Source organism: Sycon ciliatum, chromosome 5, assembly GCF_964019385.1.
Source record: "Sycon ciliatum chromosome 5, ocSycCili1.1, whole genome shotgun sequence".
Taxonomy (NCBI): Eukaryota; Metazoa; Porifera; class Calcarea; order Leucosolenida; family Sycettidae; genus Sycon; species Sycon ciliatum.
The window spans coordinates 29,045,208-29,064,213 of record NC_088647.1 but is presented as its reverse complement, the minus strand read 5'-3'; the positions used below and the strand labels follow the sequence as shown (position 1 = coordinate 29,064,213).

The 19,006-nt window shown below is 46.2% G+C and overlaps 1 protein-coding gene across 1 annotated transcript in view; it reads right to left on the bottom strand.

Moving 5' to 3' along the window:
- Positions 1-300: 300 nt before the first annotated feature.
- The window catches only part of LOC135818259 (uncharacterized), a 202,863-nt gene continuing 184,157 nt past the window's right edge, over positions 301-19,006 (bottom strand). The window contains exons 4-8 of the mRNA XM_065331615.1: positions 10,772-10,912; positions 5,726-5,878; positions 4,543-4,680; positions 3,056-3,196; positions 301-1,391 (exon numbers count right to left, since the gene is read on the bottom strand). Coding sequence (XP_065187687.1) covers positions 1,254-1,391; positions 3,056-3,196; positions 4,543-4,680; positions 5,726-5,878; positions 10,772-10,912 — 711 coding nt within the window. The 3' untranslated portion in view covers positions 301-1,253. The remainder of the gene's footprint in view (positions 1,392-3,055; positions 3,197-4,542; positions 4,681-5,725; positions 5,879-10,771; positions 10,913-19,006) is intronic.

Genomic DNA, 19,006 nt, shown 5'->3' with positions numbered 1-19,006 from the left:
TGAATTTTAGAGCATATTTGCATACATTACAATTGCAATTACCCAGATTGAAATTTTGGGGGGGGGGTGCACGTGCCCCCCGTGCCCATCGCCGAGCACGCGCCTGCACACACACACACATACACAAACATACACGCACCCATGCACACACACACGCACATACATGCACGGGGCGTGCATGCGCGCGCACGCACGCCTGCGTGCACACGTGCGCAGGCACGCACGCACAAACACATGCACATGCGACATGTACCATGTGCACCAACCACGTGAGTGGACAGAATCAGTACAAGGAAAACGTGATGTCGATGTGAACAATTCAAACTAACTGTTGCATAGATATCCTAATCATATGATTAATGTAAAGAAGAGAAGAAACACATGAGAACGAGTTATGCAGCAACTATCCACGACTGTAACAAGATAATAAACGGTCAGAAAGTGCGATAATAGGGCACAAAACTGACAGGCTACTGACTCAGTACTGAGACATTCAACGACCCGAGATCTAGCTCTAGCACATCTCCAGTGCGCAAACCAACAACCTTCCAACTTGGAAGGTTCATGGATACGTAGAACCGAAGAGGGGAATATGATTTATCTGCTACAAAACAATCTAACAAGTAAAATGTTAAAAAAAATCAGAACTATTACAGCGTACATTATAATGTATAATGAACTCAGATGGAGAGCCAAGGATAAAAACGATGAGGAAAGAACCAAAGCAAAAATATATCCACCACTGGATACAAATGGCATTCTAGCAATTGCAAACGTTCTTTTCTGAGATACCCGGGTTAATAAACACCGGGAACCAGAAGCTACCTAAGAATAACTGGAGTGGAATAACTGTTGCGGCATCTACCTAATCCATTAAAGAAATCGAAGTACTGTGGTATAAAGTACGTGAGATGTGTTCAGCTCATGTGAGAGTGCTGTAAGATAGAACACGTCACCAAGCAAGGCGGCGGATGAGTGGAGGAAAACAAAATTCTCAATGAGAAGTGTAGAAAAGGCAACTGAAAATTATTGAGGATGTACAATTAAGGGGTTGTGTTTATGTGTGTGTATGTGTGTGTGTGTGTGTGTGTTTGTGTTTGTGTGTGTGCGTGTGTTGGGGAGGAGGGGGGGGGAGAGAGCAGAGGAGTAGGATGGGATACAAGTTCAGTTTGTGTCACGCTGTGGTCATTTACGTTATGATGCATAAAAAAGTGTGAGCAAGTGACTGATGACAGGTGTCTAACAAGAAACCTTCAAAACACGAAAATCTTGTGAACACCCCAATCGGAAACAGCTACTAAACCCTCACTTGTCACGCAGGCACCCATCGGATCGTCCAGCTCTCCTTTTCCAAACTCAGCCAGTGGTGTGTAAGTTTCTGCGGCATATACCTGCACAGAACATGGACAACACTGGTCAGTGTACATGAATTCCACGTATTATAGATAGTTGATGCATGGTGGTGTATGGATGATGTATGAATGATGGATGGATGCTGTATGGAGGATGCATTAATGATGTATGGAGGATGCATGAATGATGTACGGGTGATACGTGAATGATGCATGGCGGGTGCATGAATGCTGCGCAACTCATTTATGGATGATGGTATCATGGAAGGTATGGGTTAGCATGGTTAAGCCACACTGGAATATAAGCCGCACTGGGGTATGATCCACACTGGAGTATAAGCCACACTGAAGTATAAGCCACACTGGAGTATAAGCCACACTGGAGTATAAGCCACACTGGAGTATCAGCCACACTGGAGTATAAGCCGCACTGGAGTATAAGACACAATGGAGTATAAGCCACACTGGAGTATACGCCGCACTGGAGTATAAGCCGCACTGGCATATATTAGCAACACTTGAGTATAAGCCACACTGGAGTATAGGCCACACTGGAGTATAAGCCACACTGGAGTATAAGCCGCACTAGAGTATAAGCCACGCTAGAGTATAAGCCGCACTGGAGTATTAGCCGGACTGGACTAAAAAGCCCCATCTGAACATTTTGAATTGTTTGGCACCAAATAGAAAAATCTTTCCCATTTACTACTGTTGATTTGACCATCGTAGTATAAGGCACACCGGCTTCTCTTTGGATGTATTACTGCTAGGTGTGTAAACCACTTTGCTACTTCTGAAGTATGTTTACATTCATTGAAAGATGATTATGCGTCAAACCAGCAACATGGAGACAATTTCGGTCAGGGATTCAGTAACGTTACCTCAAACAACGTCCTCTTACCCCGGCGTAAACTGAATCCACCACAACATGGCACGTATATTTCAAGTGCAGTAAAACCTGTCAAGGCGGCCACTCGGATAAGGTGACCACCTGTCCTAGAAGACCACTGCAACCAGGACCAAACGATGCTATTTCCAGTCAATTGACCCTGGATACGGCGACCACCTGGTAACAGAGACCACATTTGGAAGGTCCCTTGAGTGGTCGTATTAGACTGGTTTCACTGTAGAGATGGGCTTCGAAGGCATACTCCTATACAAGTACTTAAATTCTACTTTAACTGATTAGGCATTTCTCTAAATTTCAACATGCAAGCCAAGCATACAGTAAGAACACAGCTACAGTACATCCAAGACTTGGTTGTAGCATTGATGTGTTTCCACTGTGTTCCTTGCTCTGTTCTCCAGACATTCAGCACTCCACACAGTCTGAGTATGCATGGACACTAGGTAAACCCTAAAGCATATGTGCCAGAGGTACCATTTTGCAAATCATGCTAGTACTAGTATTCATTGCAAGCTTACATGTGAGACACACTTTTATACAAGAAAGTAGTGTAAGAGTAGAATGTACCCTTGTTTTTTGAACTGTAAGAGCTAATGTACTCTTGCTTTACTTGTACTCTGTGCATGCAGTGTACATCACTTCCTGTGTTCATATCAGTGTTGTCTGATGATTGTACTGACCATGAATCACAGACTAGCAACAAACTGACCATGCTCCACTGTTGTATATGTACTGGGTACTACTCTCTGCCTGTAGGTATTTAGAAAGAAGAACACGACAACAAGCTCTCCCTTACCATAACACGTCCATTGCCAGAATCTGCGACTAGTACATTGCCGTAGGTATCTGTAGTGACACTTTCCGGTTCCTGCAGCTGACCAAAAGCGCTGCCCCAAGAACCGAACGAAGTGATATACTCTCCATCGACGGTCATCACCTTTTGCAGGAATAAAAAAATTGAACATTCACACACACCACTGTGGTGACAGTAAGAGTATAGATATAACAGGAGTGTAAAAATAATACTCCAACACACAGTGCATAGCTACTATCATTATGACTGTAATGATGATAAAGTTACTGGTGTGCAAGTGTAAAAACTCAAAACCTGAGGTAAAACATGGACCTGGCACCAACATTTGATTACTATGTATGTATTTATTGTAGCACAGACACTGTTTGGTTTGTGACATGATGTATAGACATGATGTTTAAGAGTCTAACTTCACATCAGCCTATACACTCTTACACTGAAAAGGACAAGTAACAGGCGAACATGGCCAACAAGCACTTGCCTAACGTACACATTCATTTCTGATTGGATGAGTATTTTCCTGCCCGACCCTGTCCAGTGTATATTCCGATAGATGGGTTGTCAATACCAGTAAAGTCTCATGCAAATTAGACATGCAAAAAAGAAATAATATAATTCCAGATCTACATGTAGATATTGCAATTTCAGTGGATTTAATTGAAGAAGGTGGCTACTCCAAACTTTGGATCTCGGCTCTTGCCAGAGAGCAACACATTTTGCAGTGCTCTCAGAGCACCGATTACAGTAACGTTCACAGCTGATACAGGGGGAATTCCCCGGAACACTGCATATAGCAGAGGGTGGCACTTTTTTTGCAGATTTTCTGAGTCAAACATTCTACTTGCTGATCATGGTATCTAGACGGCAGTCATGAGTCAGTCAATTGTCAAGTCAATCAGAATGAAGTGTAAGCACCAAAGTTGGGAACAACCACCTACAAATACCTGTCCCAAAGATAATTATGAAGCTGAACTTGCTACTGCTTCCATTGCTGCTGCTGGTGTAGTAGATTTAGTAGTAGTTGTTGTTGTTGTTGTTGTTGTTGTTGTTGTTGTTGTTGTTGTTGTTGTTGTTGTTGTTGTTGTTGTTGTTGTTGTTGTTGTTGTTGTTGTTGTTGTTGTTGTTGTTGTTGTTGTTGTTGTTGTTGTTGTTGTTGTTGTTGTTGTTGTTGTTGTTGTTGTTGTTGTTGTTGTTGTTGTTGTTGTTGTTGTTGTTGTTGTTGTTGTTGTTGTTGTTGTTGTTGTTGTTGTTGTTGTTGTTGTTGTTGTTGTTGTTGTTGTTGTTGTTGTTGTTGTTGTTGTTGTTGTTGTTGTTGTTGTTGTTGTTGTTGTTGTTGTTGTTGTTGTTGTTGTTGTTGTTGTCGCCGTCGTCTCTGTTGTCATCATCGTTGTTGCCGTCGTTGTCATTGCGAATGTTGTCGTCTTCGGTGTGATTGTTGCTGTTGTTGCCAGCTGAACATGATAACATACCTGGATGCGATCGTTGCCACTATCAGCAATAAACAACCTGTTGAGGTACACTGCGATGCCTCTTGGATCTTGAAATTGGCCTTGACCACTACCTCTTGTTCCAAACGCATATCCTGTCTCACCACTGCATGGCACAATCTGTACAGTACCAGTGTACATAGAAGAATATACACCTGTGAGTTGTTGTCTGATGATCGATTAAAACCGCGAAACTCAGAGTTACAGCAGAAACGCTTTTGGTTCCTCTCAAGTGTGTGTGTAAACCTGTGAGATATGTAATTCATTTGCACACAACTTGTAACTAGATTTGGTGGTTGGGCTGTGACAGAGCTTTATGAAGCTTTCTAAAACACAAACATGTAGTGATGTACCGGTATGCCAATGGAACCCACATGCATATTCATACATACACGCACTCACGCACACACGCACACACAGACACACACACACACACACACACACACACATACACACACACAAATGCTTGCACATACTCGCACACACTACACTACACACAAACACACACACGCACACACACATGCTCGCACATACACACAGTGCACACGCACAAACACACACATGCACACACACAATCGTGTACACACCCTCAAGCCCCCCCCCCCACTCAAACGGCTCCACCCACCCACGTCACACCAATGCCCCCGACCTGCATACCAATGCGCTTGTCCTTTTACGTGCTCATTTCCAAAGCTTGAAGGGCAAGGGATTCAAAGGAATCTTGAAATGATGGATTGGCTATCGATCCATCCAACGGAAGATAACTTATACTGAAATCGACTTACTCTGGATGGACTTCGGAGAAATTATTCCACTTAGAGGCTCACCACACATGTGTGAGTGGTTTAGGACATGGTGCAGAAAAGGGTTTGACAGCACTTACCTCCCCCCCCCCCCCTCCCAACACACACACATGCACGCTTGCAAATGCATAATTATGTTATAATCGACTTCCATCCTAAAATTATCAACTGGGATTGTACTGTGTTAAGAGTATATGATTGAGCTGCTGTTACATGATTGAAAACAGTCCCACAACTTGATGCTGAACAGTGATATAGGCTAGTTCTATCTTTATGTATAGCACAGTACACTGTTAGTGGGTAGGAGAGGGATTTTACACAATACAACTGTACATGTACAGTGTGTACTGTCTGGTTATTACTTGAACCCGATGATTCCCTGTATCCGTCACAGCAAGGCACTGGCCCAGTGCGCTGTGGTTCACTTCGACAACACCAGTTGGGAAATTGAACTCGCCAATTCCTGATTCATGCCTTCCTATGGTGCTGAACTCGGAGAAGTCCTCGTCAGTGATCTGCAGAGGGGGCATGGAGATGGACAGGAGAAAGCAAGATGATTTAGAAATGGAAAATAAATGCTTTGGACCAGTTTTCGAGGAGACGAAAGGTTAATTCACGCTATAAGCAGTATTAGTGCCACAGGCATTACCATGGAAGTGAACATGGTTAGAGTTAAAACGGGTGTGTAATTCCAGAATCGATTCTCTGCTCCGGTCATCAATGGAATTTTCGGAAATATGGGTAAGCGGCCAATAAACAAAGGTTAAACGTAGTCGCGTGGTGATACATTAGACACATGAGAGTTGCTGATAAAATAATGTTATAAAACTAAGTAAAAAGGGTAGTAAACGAGGTGGTGATTATTCATGACAAAGTGTAGAAAAAAAACACTCGCATAAGGCTACTTCGAAGTAGTATATTCGTACATGTGTGTGTGTATGGGTGTGCGTGTGTGTGTTTTCAGGTGTGTTCAGGTGTGTGTGTGTGTGTATGTGTGTGTGTGTGTGTGTGTGTGTGTGTGTGTATCTGTGTGTGTGCGTGCGCGTGTGTGTGTGTGCAGGGGTGGATCCAGGGGGGGGGGGGGGTCGAACGAACCCCCTGATTTTTCAGACCATAGTTCGGGTATGACCACTAACCCATGCATGCCCATGTGACGTGCCCGCCCCATGCTATGGCCCAGTGGACTCAGGCCAGAGCGGTCCGCTAGCTATGCAGCTTGGTATATCTATATGACATTGTACTTTGTTGTGTTGAACGTAGATAATACAAAGTAAAGTAAATCTGCACTGAATATACAGCTACGCGTTCGCTTCGGAGAAAGAGGTGCATGCATTTGTTGAGCTGCTGCGGAAACTTCGAAAGTAAGTTTCAAATACTAGTTTCTGAATAGTGGCCGTGCAGTGCTGTAATTGTCATCGCGGCTCGTGCTTTTTGATCTGTCTTCGAGTTCGTCCAAGCGTCTAAAGAGGCAGGCTCAAGACCAGCTGCCATTGAATTTTGATGACACTCCAAAGAAAAGTGCAGCCACTAGTGTCGAAGGTAAAACAAAGAGCGAAACTTTGGAAATCACCTTCAAATTCAACGTCCCATCATCCAATAATCAAAATTTCTCCGAACTAGGGACTATTATGACTGAGACACAAACGATGCAGGAAGCCTGCCTTATGGAACCTACTGTACAGTGGAGTCAACGTCAGGCGGCTCGGAGTACAATATTACGGACAATCATTACAGACGAGCTGCTGGAGAAAGTACCAATCACCTATTCTGCAGCAAAGAAATTGAAAATTTCTTCCTTGTGCTGCGTGTCTTTAATAATGTTTTAGCTGCAGAGTGTAAAAATAAGGGAAATGAAGTTTCATTTGTATAGCTGGCATATTCAAGTACAGGATGCAATATACAGTACATGTGGGCTGTCGTGCTGTACCGATAACGCGAACGTGTGAACCTGTTATACATGTGTGTGTCATCAATGACTCATCATTTCGTCATTGTGGGTAGGGTGGGAAAAATTGAACCCCCATTGGAAAAATCCTGGATCCGACCCTGGTGTGTGTGTGCGTGCGCGCATGTGTGTGTATGTGTGTGTGTGTGTCCCCCCCCCCCAGCACAAGCTGCTATGGCTTCTGCTGTAGCATCGCTATCATCGCCTCCGGCGATGGGCGTCAAATGGTCAATGGCAATGGTGTGTGTGTGTGTGTGTGTGTGTGTGTGTGTGCATGCATGTGTGTTCAGGTGTGTTTTTGTGGGGGGGGTCTGTGCGTTGCCGGATGTGTCTGTTTGTCTCTAATTGGGCCCTCTAAATATCAATGTCGACAAGATAAAAAATTCCTTGTGGCCGACAGGAACATCACACCATCTGACATCGGCAACATTGTTGTTGTGAAAGGGAAGGCAACAGAGGATTTGCCCCTATTCCTCTCTACCTTGGTTCTGTTGCTACACCGGTTTACTCACTAAAAGAGAATTGCGCCGGCGCAATGTTGAAGCACACAATACCTTTTGTGAACTGTGATGTGTTTTTGTACACAAAACCTGTCCCTGTGCACCAAATGACATCTAAACCTTTCCTGTATAGCCTCCATCCTTATGTATAGTACTGAGTGCTGGACTCCGCTGAAAGCAGACCTTGAAACCAGGCATTTCAACATGTTTTGGCCAGCATTGCCCTGAGGGGCTAGGTCACCTTGCCAGGATGCCAAACCTCCTAGATTTCCAATCAACTCCTGTTTGGACAGCCGCCCCATAATCGTTTGAGATGTGGTCCAAGTAAAAAAACAGGTGATGGGATGCGGCTGCTCATGACTTCAAACTGCGGCTAGGGACATCCCCATCTTCTGTCGGTCTGAGACGGCTGGTGGGCAGAATGTAGTGGTTAACGACGGTCATGAATTAGGCTTCTCCATACTGACTAATACCACCAACAATGGCGATAGTCTGCTTCATTGTTCTGTTGATTATTCGTCTCCAAACTCTGCTATCTTGCTTGCCAAACATTTCTGGAGGCGCAACACATTCTATCTCCTTGCAATGTGGCTCAATCCTGTGTTCTACCTGTCATCTGCTCTATAAGCCTTTCATCGCCTTTGGCCATGAAATGTCACAAGTTGGCAGTGTGTGTGGTTCTATGTGCACTTGAGAGGGAATGCATGTATGCAGGTATGCAGGTATGTACAGGTTTTTGAGTTTGTATTCTGTGGGTGGGTGGTTGAGCGTGTGTGGGTGTATGTTAGTGTAAGTGTGTGTTTGGGTGTTAACATGTGTGGGCCAATGTATGAAGAGGAGAGAGTGTGTGTGAAATAACAGTGGTGCTGCCCAACAAATACAGGGTTTGCTCGCAACATGAGCCATTAGTTAGTAAGTGCTCATCATTGCAGCAAGAAAACCATTTCAATAAAATTGTATTACAAAGAGGTATTTACTTCTGCATGGGTTATAATGTGGGTATCCAATGACAACATAGTTTGTGTAAAATGTACATGTATGTGTAATTGTATGTTGTTGATTGCTCAGGGGTCGTCTGTAAACACATGTATTTACTTATAGACGTCTAACCGGCGTTTGTGGTTGGTTCGCCAACAAGGCGTTTCTAAAAAATACATTTCGGAGTGCATGCATACCATACCGCGTGTGTACATGTACATGATGTAGCAGTGCTACAGCTAGTACAGGTAGGCGTTGAGATGCACTACACTGCACTACACGCATCACAGCAGAGTAGACAGGGACACATACACAGCCATACTCTGTACTCCCAGAAACATGCGCTTGCATGCAGTGACAGGCAGCTACCAGCAGACTTGTAGGTGTAAAACAGGATCCTTGGGCTTGGTTTCAGGTTCAGGTGGACATGTAGCCCATGACAGTATGACTCAGGTGCACTTGCTTTACATGTACATGCGGACCTATAAGATTTGGTTCGTTATAACGAAAACGCTGCTGTACCTTCGCTATAATGGGTCACATTTTGTATGGTTTCAAACAGAGACAAGGACAAGGGTTAGCTATATCACGAAATTCGTTAATATGCGAGTTCGTTATAAGTGGAGTCGACTGTACTGTATAAATTATGTGTTCATAGCATGGTGTTTATTATGAGTGGTATTATCTGCACTTTCGGGGGCCTTGCTGGGGGTGGGTGGGTTAAGGTGGCAGACTACCCAAAAATTCGCTGAAAAATCGAATTTGTAAATTCATATTGAGTGCTACGTCAGTTGAAAGGGCATGAATAGCTGCAAATTCTCTGAAAATTGTGTCCCGATCTGACCGGCAGTTCAAGAGTTATGGCCGAAAATGTGCCTTTGCAAGGAAAGATTTTTTTGTTGCACACTGTCATTTGTTGGCAGCACTGTATTTGAATGTGAGCAGACCGTGCGCAACTTGTCGTATCATGGAAACACGTGAAAGTGTGCAGAATTTTGCTCCAAGTCCAAAAAATCAGGTTTTTGAGCCACGTATTGGGCTGCACGGCAGCGGGCGAAGCCCGCCGCCGTGCAGCAGGACTTTTGCCAGCACCCTCGTGACGTTGCAGATATGTGGCTTGATTATTGTAGTTGACGTTGATTTAGTGACTTTGGCAAGTTTGAGTCGTGTCAAGAAGTCAGGTAGGATTCAGTACTAGGCAGTAGTGAAACGTGAGTGGTAGTCTTTGCCGGTTTCTGAGGGTATCCTGGATTTGGTGTGCAGCGCTGTGGAAATGGCTTGCTGTGGACGTCCCAGCACTGGATGTTCTATCAAAGGTACGACCTCGTAGCACGTGCTAAACCTAAAAAAATTCAAAAATTGACTTGGGTCTGTGGGAGTGTGTGAGAGAACACCCACTAGTTCCGTTGTGACAGATTCCAGGGCCTCGTTGAGGGGCCCTACCCCATCACCCATGGCTGCTTCTGGACTTGTTCTAGGTTTGAGTCCCGCGCACGAACAGAATGAGCACGAAAATGTGAAAAAATTGTAAATGCATTTGTTTGGCTCCTGGATGGCTCGCACACCGTGGCACTATGCCGGAAATTTGAGTTTTTCCGGCCTGGAAAGCCTGTCAGTGAGGCGCAAGAACTTGTAAATCATGTCCTGAGGGCCAGCATAGTGGCAGGAGTGTGTGATCAAAATTTCACTCAAATCCATTGAGAAACACCAAAGTTACGGTCAATTGAATGCCATATGAAATTTATGGGTAGGCTGCCCCCTTAAGAAAGAAACGCCTATTTGACGTCTCTAAGTAAATACATGAATTTACGGACGCCCCCCCCCCCCTCCCCCACCGTGTTCCTGTTTTCTCTTTTGTGTCTCTAGGCCTTTTTGAAGTTTTTCTGAGCAGCTGGCTTTACTGCATTGTTGATCAATTTTGCACGTAAAAGAGGCTACTGTTTACATGTAATCCTTACAACATGATTGGAACACCAAGACCATACCTGTAGTCGGTTGTTGGAAGTATCAACAATGATCACTCGTTCATCATCTGTTACATGCACGGCTGCTGGGCCACGGAACTCTCCACAGTTTGTACCCTCCTGACCAGTCGTCTGCTTGAACCGGCCATCAACACCGTGTATCTAAGTGTATTGACAAAAAGGAATACAATTTACAAACGTTAACACAACCATGCACCCATACATAGCCCAGATCCAAACATACATGTAGTAAACATTTGGTTGCAGTGCTATAGTGTGAATCTAGCGAAAAGCTCGTCCAAAAATGTCAGTCACACATACATGTACACACCCAATGTGCTGTCAGCCACCCCATTCCACGTGCACGTCACCACCTCAGCCAGGACAATTTAGTTGAGATATTGACTTTCCAGACCCTCCAGATACCTTTTCGGTCCAACATCTTCTGGGTTCTGAGTCGAGTGGTCGTGGTCCGAGGAAGCTGAGACGCTCCTTTCCTACTTTAATCCCAATCGAACTCGCGCACTTCCACCGAAACTGGGTGACTGCGCCCTACTAGATGGGGATGTGTATGCAAAATGTCACTAAAAGCGCCATTTCGTTCTTATAAAAGCACGGATGACCGCGATTGGCCCATATGTTGTAGTCTTTTGGACGCTGAGTCGACTGGTTTTGGTCCGAAAAGGCTGCGATGCAGCGTTCCTCCTTTATTCCCAATCGAACATGGTTGAACAAGCGGTCACGTGCTCCTGCGTACACCAGTCACCTGGTCACCGTGCCTGCAGGGTACAACTTACAAGCGTGTTTGACCTTTTTTGGGTGCAGTCCTGTCACTCGAGTTGAACTCGAGTTGAACCTTGGTGTGAAAGTTGTCGCCTGCTGGCGTGGTGAGCTGGTGATTTGGGCACCCAGGAGCACGCGACCGCTTGTTCAACCGTGTTCGATTGGGAATAAAGGAGGAACGCTTCATCGCAGCTTTCTCGGACCCAAAACCAGTCGACTCAGCGTCCAAAAGACTACAACATATGGGCCAATCACGGTCATCCGTGCTTTTTTAAGAACGAAATGGCGCTTTTAGTGACATTTTGCATACAAATCCCCATCTAGTAGGGCGCAGTCACCCAGTTTCGGTGGAAGTGCGCGAGTTCGATTGGGATTCAAGTAGGAAGGGAGCGTTACAGCTTTCTCAGACCAAGACCATTCGACTCAGCGCCCCGAAGACTACAACTGGTGAAATTTTAATTTTTGCCTTAACTTCCCCTTTAAGATACAATGAGTGATTGATGTTGTATAGGCGAAAACTTTCACAATTTCACACTTTCTCTCTAGTGTGGCATGCCCTAGCGAACAAAGGGGTTAGGTGATAACCGACAGTTTTAGCAGATGTGACAATACAAGTGTGCAGTGTTTGGACATTCAGCACTCGTATGAGTGGCTATTGGCTACTAGTAGCACCTCTCTTTGTTTGTTGATTTTGCACCAATTCTAGTACTGCAGACGACCGGAAAGCATTTCCCAGTAACGCACACTTGCACTATCTGTTATCACCTATAGCGTCAGTGTCCTATAGCATGCCTAACTTTGACGTAGAAAGCGCACAATTGCGACTGTTTTACCCCCTTATAACATTATTCCTTCACCCAGATCTTCCACAATTACTAACCACCACTGATGAGCTCTGTTGGAGCAAAGTAGCTGCCTTCAGCGTAAGATAATATCAATATCACAATGGAAATGTCCTCGTTGCGGTGGTGATGTAAAATTGGAATGGCTCGGCCAAGAAAATATTTACGAGTGGGGTGTCACAGGTATTCAAAGTCTTTTGTGAATTACAATAATCACCTTTGTCCAGTTTGATGGTTTAGAAAAACTAATCTGCAAGAGAAATGACATTCTGCTTATATCAACTTCTCTATCTTGTGTTCACTGGGCTTACAGGTTAACTGGATGGTGCAATAACGTAAAATTTAGAATTTTGAAGAATTCATCCAAGGGATTGTCTACTACTGTTTGAAATAGTCTTGAGCATCTTCAACCTGACCAATTGAGATCCTTATTTTCAATTCTACAAATGCACACACAGACCCTCCCGAGCAGGTCATCTATCAGAGTGACATTTACATACAAACTGTGCTTGTCGGTTAGCATTGTACTGTGAGTTCAGTTACCTTTATTCTGTGGTTGCTGCGGTCACAGATGATCAGGTCACCAGCTTTGTTTGATGCTAGTCCCCAAGGGCCTTTAAACTGATCTCTCCCACTGCCATATCTACCAAATGAGTACCTTGATTTGTGGATCTGTGTGTAATCACGCTGCAATACAGGAGAGCAGTAACAGTAATCAACACTAGGACCATAGAGGGAGAAAGTAGTGATGTCAAACCTGGCTGTATGGTCATACACTTCATACTTGGATTTCAAATTTTCATTGGCCTCATGTTTCGTATAAGGAGTAGTTGATGGGATATACATCACTCTAAGGTGAGGGAACACATTTTTGACTATACAACCCTACAAAAATTGATCAGAATTGGCAGCTCTATCAATCCTCTGGAATGTCCATGACAAATCAGTTTCAAGCACTACCATGACCACAACTCAACATTGAGGCAACAACAATGGAGTTGGCAGCAAAACAAACGAAGGAAAGGACTAAACTAATATCATTTGTTACATAACTAGTCACACAAGGGAATGGTCTCAAACTGCGGAGAGTGCTCAATGCAAGCGAGGCAGAGCTTCATCACACACAAGCGGAAAAACCGTCAGAGATCAAATTCCATTACACAGTGTTTCACCGTTCAAGCAACGGATCATCCATCTGATGATCCGTTGCTTGAACGGTGAAACATTGTGTAACGGAATTTGATCTCTGACGGTTTTTCCGCTTGTGTGTAGCATAACTAGTCATATATACTCATGGTTTTGCCCTGCATAGTGAAACTCTAACTTGAACACACACCAGTGTTGTGTGTATGTCAACTATACTCAACTAATGCATGATGACGTCATACACGTACCACTGCACACCCAGTGATGCAGGACAACAGACTGTAGGAGAAATTTGATATACCGTCGCATAAACTTGTACTTGTAAAAGTAAGCCTTTCAAAAGTAGACCAACCTTCCGTGGTGGAGATGCAGCAACTACTGCTGCCGCTGCTGATGATGCTGTTGATGGTGAAGGTGACAACTGTCTGGAGGCACGTGACTCCAGGGCAGCAAAGCGTGAATCCACTGTGGCAATGCGTGAGTCCACTGCAGCCAAGCGTGTATCCACGTTGGAGCTGAGTGAACTGAGGTTAGTGACAACGGTGGAAACTCTCTCCCTCAATGCATCCATGCCGTTCACTTTCTCTTCCACAGCTGTCACTCGGGTGATGATTGCCTGCTGTTGTGCGGAAATCGTTTGCAGTTGAGTCAGAATGTCTGCAAACTGACTCAAATAGCGATCTGCGGACTAGACAGACACGTAAAAAATAACACCACCCACGCACACACACACACACACACATGATTGTATTCACACACAAACACACACATTCACACGCATACACACACATACACACACACACACTATGAAGTATTATGCTCTGCGTGCACCCAATTGAAGCATTTCTACCTATGGATCACAGAGAACACAAATATCCAGTGCCGTGTAGTACAACGAGACAATTTCACAAATCAGAAAGAGAGCATTCAATAATTTTGCAAGGAAGAATTCAAAATTGACGGAGTGGAGCAGTAATCTCTGTATATTGAGTAGTACTAACTGGTCACTGCTTTTATGGATTTAGGGGTCTCGTCCGTAATTATCGAAAAATTAAAAAATCCGTCATCGTGCAAAATTGTCCCTAACCCACCCACCGACCCACGCCATTTTGTCCCATTAATATTTTGCTTTATCCCAATGCCCAGCTAGAAAAAAAGAACTCCTGACCCCAGGGTCACTGACTGCACCTGTGTCAGGTACATTGTACTAGTAGCTACTGTCCTAGTTTGTTTGTTTCTGGTTTTTGTTTTTGTTTTAGCAGGTCTACCAACGGCCATGCACGTCCACAACTACATGTTCATGATACTGGTGTTTGCGACATGACGATTACAGTCAGTACACTGCAAAGCCAGTGCAACAACTGTATGAAGGTCACTGAAGAAAAAAAAAGTTTATGAAAATTGGACTCGGAAAAATCTAAAAATTAAATTCTGCCAGCACTACTGACCACCCAACCCCTTTTGTATATAAACGGTTTTTTAATTTTTTAATTACGGACGACCCTTTATGGCTCTGATCCACTACTTTATGTTTTCATGTTACCATTCTGGATAAGGGACCTATGCAAATCTATACCAAGGTTGAGGTTGTGGAGTTTCGAGGAGTTCTTTTTTCTGAAGAGACCAATAAGGCCACCTTTCAGAAAAGCGAATCTCCTGGAAAAGTCAAAGAGTGACAATTCGAACGCGCTCTTAGAGTATGAGTGTGTAGATAGGCAAAGCCAGGTCTAATGTATGCTCTGGTAGCTGCACCATTCAGGCATGCATCAGCCTGTATTGCCCATTTACATGTAAACATTGCATGTATACCCAGCTAGGCTGTATGCTAACAGTACAGCACAGTGAGTACAAAGTCATGTTATACTATGTCAGTACATCCATACCATAGAGGGAAGTGAGATCTGCAGTAAGTGCATGTGAACATCAGCCGATGTTGGTCTAGATCCAGGATCATCATGCAGACACGACACGATTAGAGAATGCAGTGGGTGATCCGAGCCCAGTCGATCCAGATCTGCTTTGCGTCGGCGACCCTCCGGAACTGATCTCCGCGTTCCATTCTCCAGCAGAACAGTAGCTTCAGTTGGGGAAGGCGGTCGTCCCACAAGCAGCGACAGCATCACCACTCCTAGAGAAAACACATCCAGTTTTTCGTCGTATGTTGTGCCCACTTGCAGGCTCTCTGGCGGCATAAAATAAGGCGTACCGGGGCACCGTGTCAGAGTTGTCAAGTCTGCACCTTGACCACCGTGAAGAGAGCGGGCCAAACCTACATCAGCTATCTTGGCTCTCCCTGCCGTGATCAAGATGTTGTGGGGTTTCAAATCGCGATGCAAAATGTTCTTGCCGTGTAGAAAACGCAAACCTTCCGCCGTGTCGACAAGATACTGAAGGCTTTGCGCGAATGGCTCTCTTGGAACAACTCCAATTCGATCACCTAGCGAGCTGGCCATCAGTTCTACCACTATACACGGAGATTGATTGGGAGCAATGCCGATCCCGAGCAGTCGCACAATTCTTTCATGCTGCAGTCGCCGCATGACTAGGCACTCAGTGCCGAATCGCTGCAGAAGAGCTGCACGCCCGACATTGCCCTGTTGGAGTAAAATACTATGTAAGACCTTCACAGCAACAGGTAGACCCTCCAACTCACTTGTATACACAGTGGCATCCGAACCACGGCCTATCTCGGGTTTGTTCAGGTCAACTTGGACGCATCCCAGCCAAATTGAGTCTGGGACACCAAGTATCTCTTGGAGCTGAGTCTCAAAGTTGAACCTTGCCATTGCATTAACACGCATGCACTCGCTATTGCAGACCAGTGGAGAGCACACATCATATGGAGGATTCATGGAGTGCTGGGCAACCGAATCTGGCATGTGATAATCATGTAGGATAGTCCACGCACGAGGTGCAGCCCATGAAATGGGCACCCATGAACTGGGCGGAGTGTGGACGGCCTGTATGATAGTGTGTATGTATGTCCACGCACAAAGTGCAGCCCATGAGATGGGCGCCCATGAAATGGACGGAGTGTGGACGGCCCACGCACACGAGGTGCAGCCCATGAATGGGCACCCATGAACTGGGCGGAGTGTGGACGGCCTGTATGATAGTGTGTATGTATGTCCACGCACAAAGTGCAGCCCATGAGATGGGCGCCCATGAAATGGACGGAGTGTGGACGGCCCACGCACGAAGTGCAATGCCCGTTAGGAGGCAGGAGTGTGGGAGTATGAGTGTGATGGCCGAAGGCCGTGATAATTGCCAGATGAGAGGAGATAGCTGGCCCAGCACTCCTATTTATTTTCGTCTTGTATGAATTATGATACCTGTGTTGAATCAAGGATATCAATATTATTCATAGATGGGAAGAGGTGGGTGGGTGAGAAAGGAACAAACCGGTGTTCTTCTCACTACCCAAGCAAAGCAAATATGAAGTAGCAATACGGCCAGCGCGAAGTATGGTGTATGCGTTACGGGTTCAAGCTCCGATGTGTGCTGCAGCCGCATATGGCTGGTTGGCTGGCGAGTTCAGGTGAGTTCCGGCGTACGCATGTTACATGCCACCACAGCGTGCATGTACGTGTTACTTGACATGCATCAATGAATAGCGTGGGATCTGCGGGCTCTTTGGAAGCCGCTGGAGCGCGTGTGAAGTGGTGGCTTGTGCAATGTGTTAACCTACATTACCGCAAGCTCTAATGTGCTATTAACACGCATGCACTCGCTATTGCAGACCAGTGGAGAGCACACATCATATGGAGGATTCATGGAGTGCTGGGCAACCGAATCTGGCATGTGATAATCATGTAGGATAGTCCACGCACGAGGTGCAGCCCATGAAATGGGCACCCATGAACTGGGCGGAGTGTGGACGGCCTGTATGATAGTGTGTATGTATGTCCACGCACAAAGTGCAGCCCATGAGATGGGCGCCCATGAAATGGACGGAGTGTGGACGGCCCACGCACACGAGGTGCAGCCCATGAATGGGCACCCATGAACTGGGCGGAGTGTGGACGGCCTGTATGATAGTGTGTATGTATGTCCACGCACAAAGTGCAGCCCATGAGATGGGCGCCCATGAAATGGACGGAGTGTGGACGGCCCACGCACGAAGTGCAATGCCCGTTAGGAGGCAGGAGTGTGGGAGTATGAGTGTGATGGCCGAAGGCCGTGATAATTGCCAGATGAGAGGAGATAGCTGGCCCATGGTTGCCCAGCCTCCATGCTAAGTTGTGACACATTGCAATGCACGTGAATGACACCGTTGTTGCTATCAGCGCAGTTTGTCAGCACAATCCTAGCAGAGCAAGTTGCTGTGCTGTTCCAAACGGTCAGCCGTGTGGGTACGTGCATGGGTGCGAGTTGCGTGCCCGCGTGGCGGGTTCTTACATACCTCCATGCGTTGTGTGATGCGCTTGTACCTCTGATAGCTTTTGGGTCAACTGCGCCATGTCTGTGTCGGTTGTCCTGATGTAGCGCAAGACGCTGTCGCTTCTCCATCGGCCCATTGCCCTGATTAGCCAGTCCGGGGTACCCGCCATGGCTGCAGTTGTGGCGGCACCGATGCGGAACGAATGACCAGCGTAATCGCGTGAATTGGGTGTTCCCGTGAGTGGGAGAAGCTGTCAGAGCTTTTCTGTCAGTGCCTGCCTGGTCAGCGGTCTCCCAGGGCGGTAGCGGAAGAGTGCGTCAGTGGCGTCAGACGGACAGACTGTAAAATATGCCAGGAGGGCGGCAACCGGGCAAGGTTGTGAAGTGGTACTACCGATTATCTGCATGGCCCTGACGAAGTTGGTCCGTCTTCGATTGCTTGATGTGGAAGCGGATATATGTGCGTCCTTAAGTGACATCCAGAGTCACATCCTGGCGCGTGGCATGAGTGGCAGGGTCAAACCCGGCTGGAGGCGCAGTGAATTCAGCGCATCGAAGAGATCTGAAGAAGGCGAGCACCATTGCCGCCTTGAGCATGCCCTTGTCCTGCTGGTGACGCCGTTGGTCCAGGCTGAGTTGGTTGAGGAGCTTCCGCAGCAAATCAATGGTGATTGGGAGGCGAGTGCGCTGGATTGCCGGGTCAGTCGCCGTCCTCTTGATGCCTCGCATAACACGTGGCGGCAGCAATGCATTCATCGTTGGATCTCGGAATCCGGCTTCGAGATGCATGTTGCGTACTGCGGCCATGTAGACATGAATTGTCTGTGGTTGAACCGATTGTGTGAGGTGTGCTGCGAAGCAGCTGGGCATCGTGTCTGTAGCCGGCATGGGCGTCCATCTCTGCAACGCACAGAATTGCGTAAATTTCCTTTCGCCAGTGGCGTACGTGCGCCGTGTTGTCGGGGCGATTGCCATGGCTGCCAGGTCGGCGACCTCCTGCATCAGTCCAGGAGAGGGAGGCGGATTGCAGTGTCCGGGGCTTGCTGTGCCGATGGTGCCAGCTGCTGGAATGCCTGTCAGAGTGATACAGAAATAGGGCTTGGCG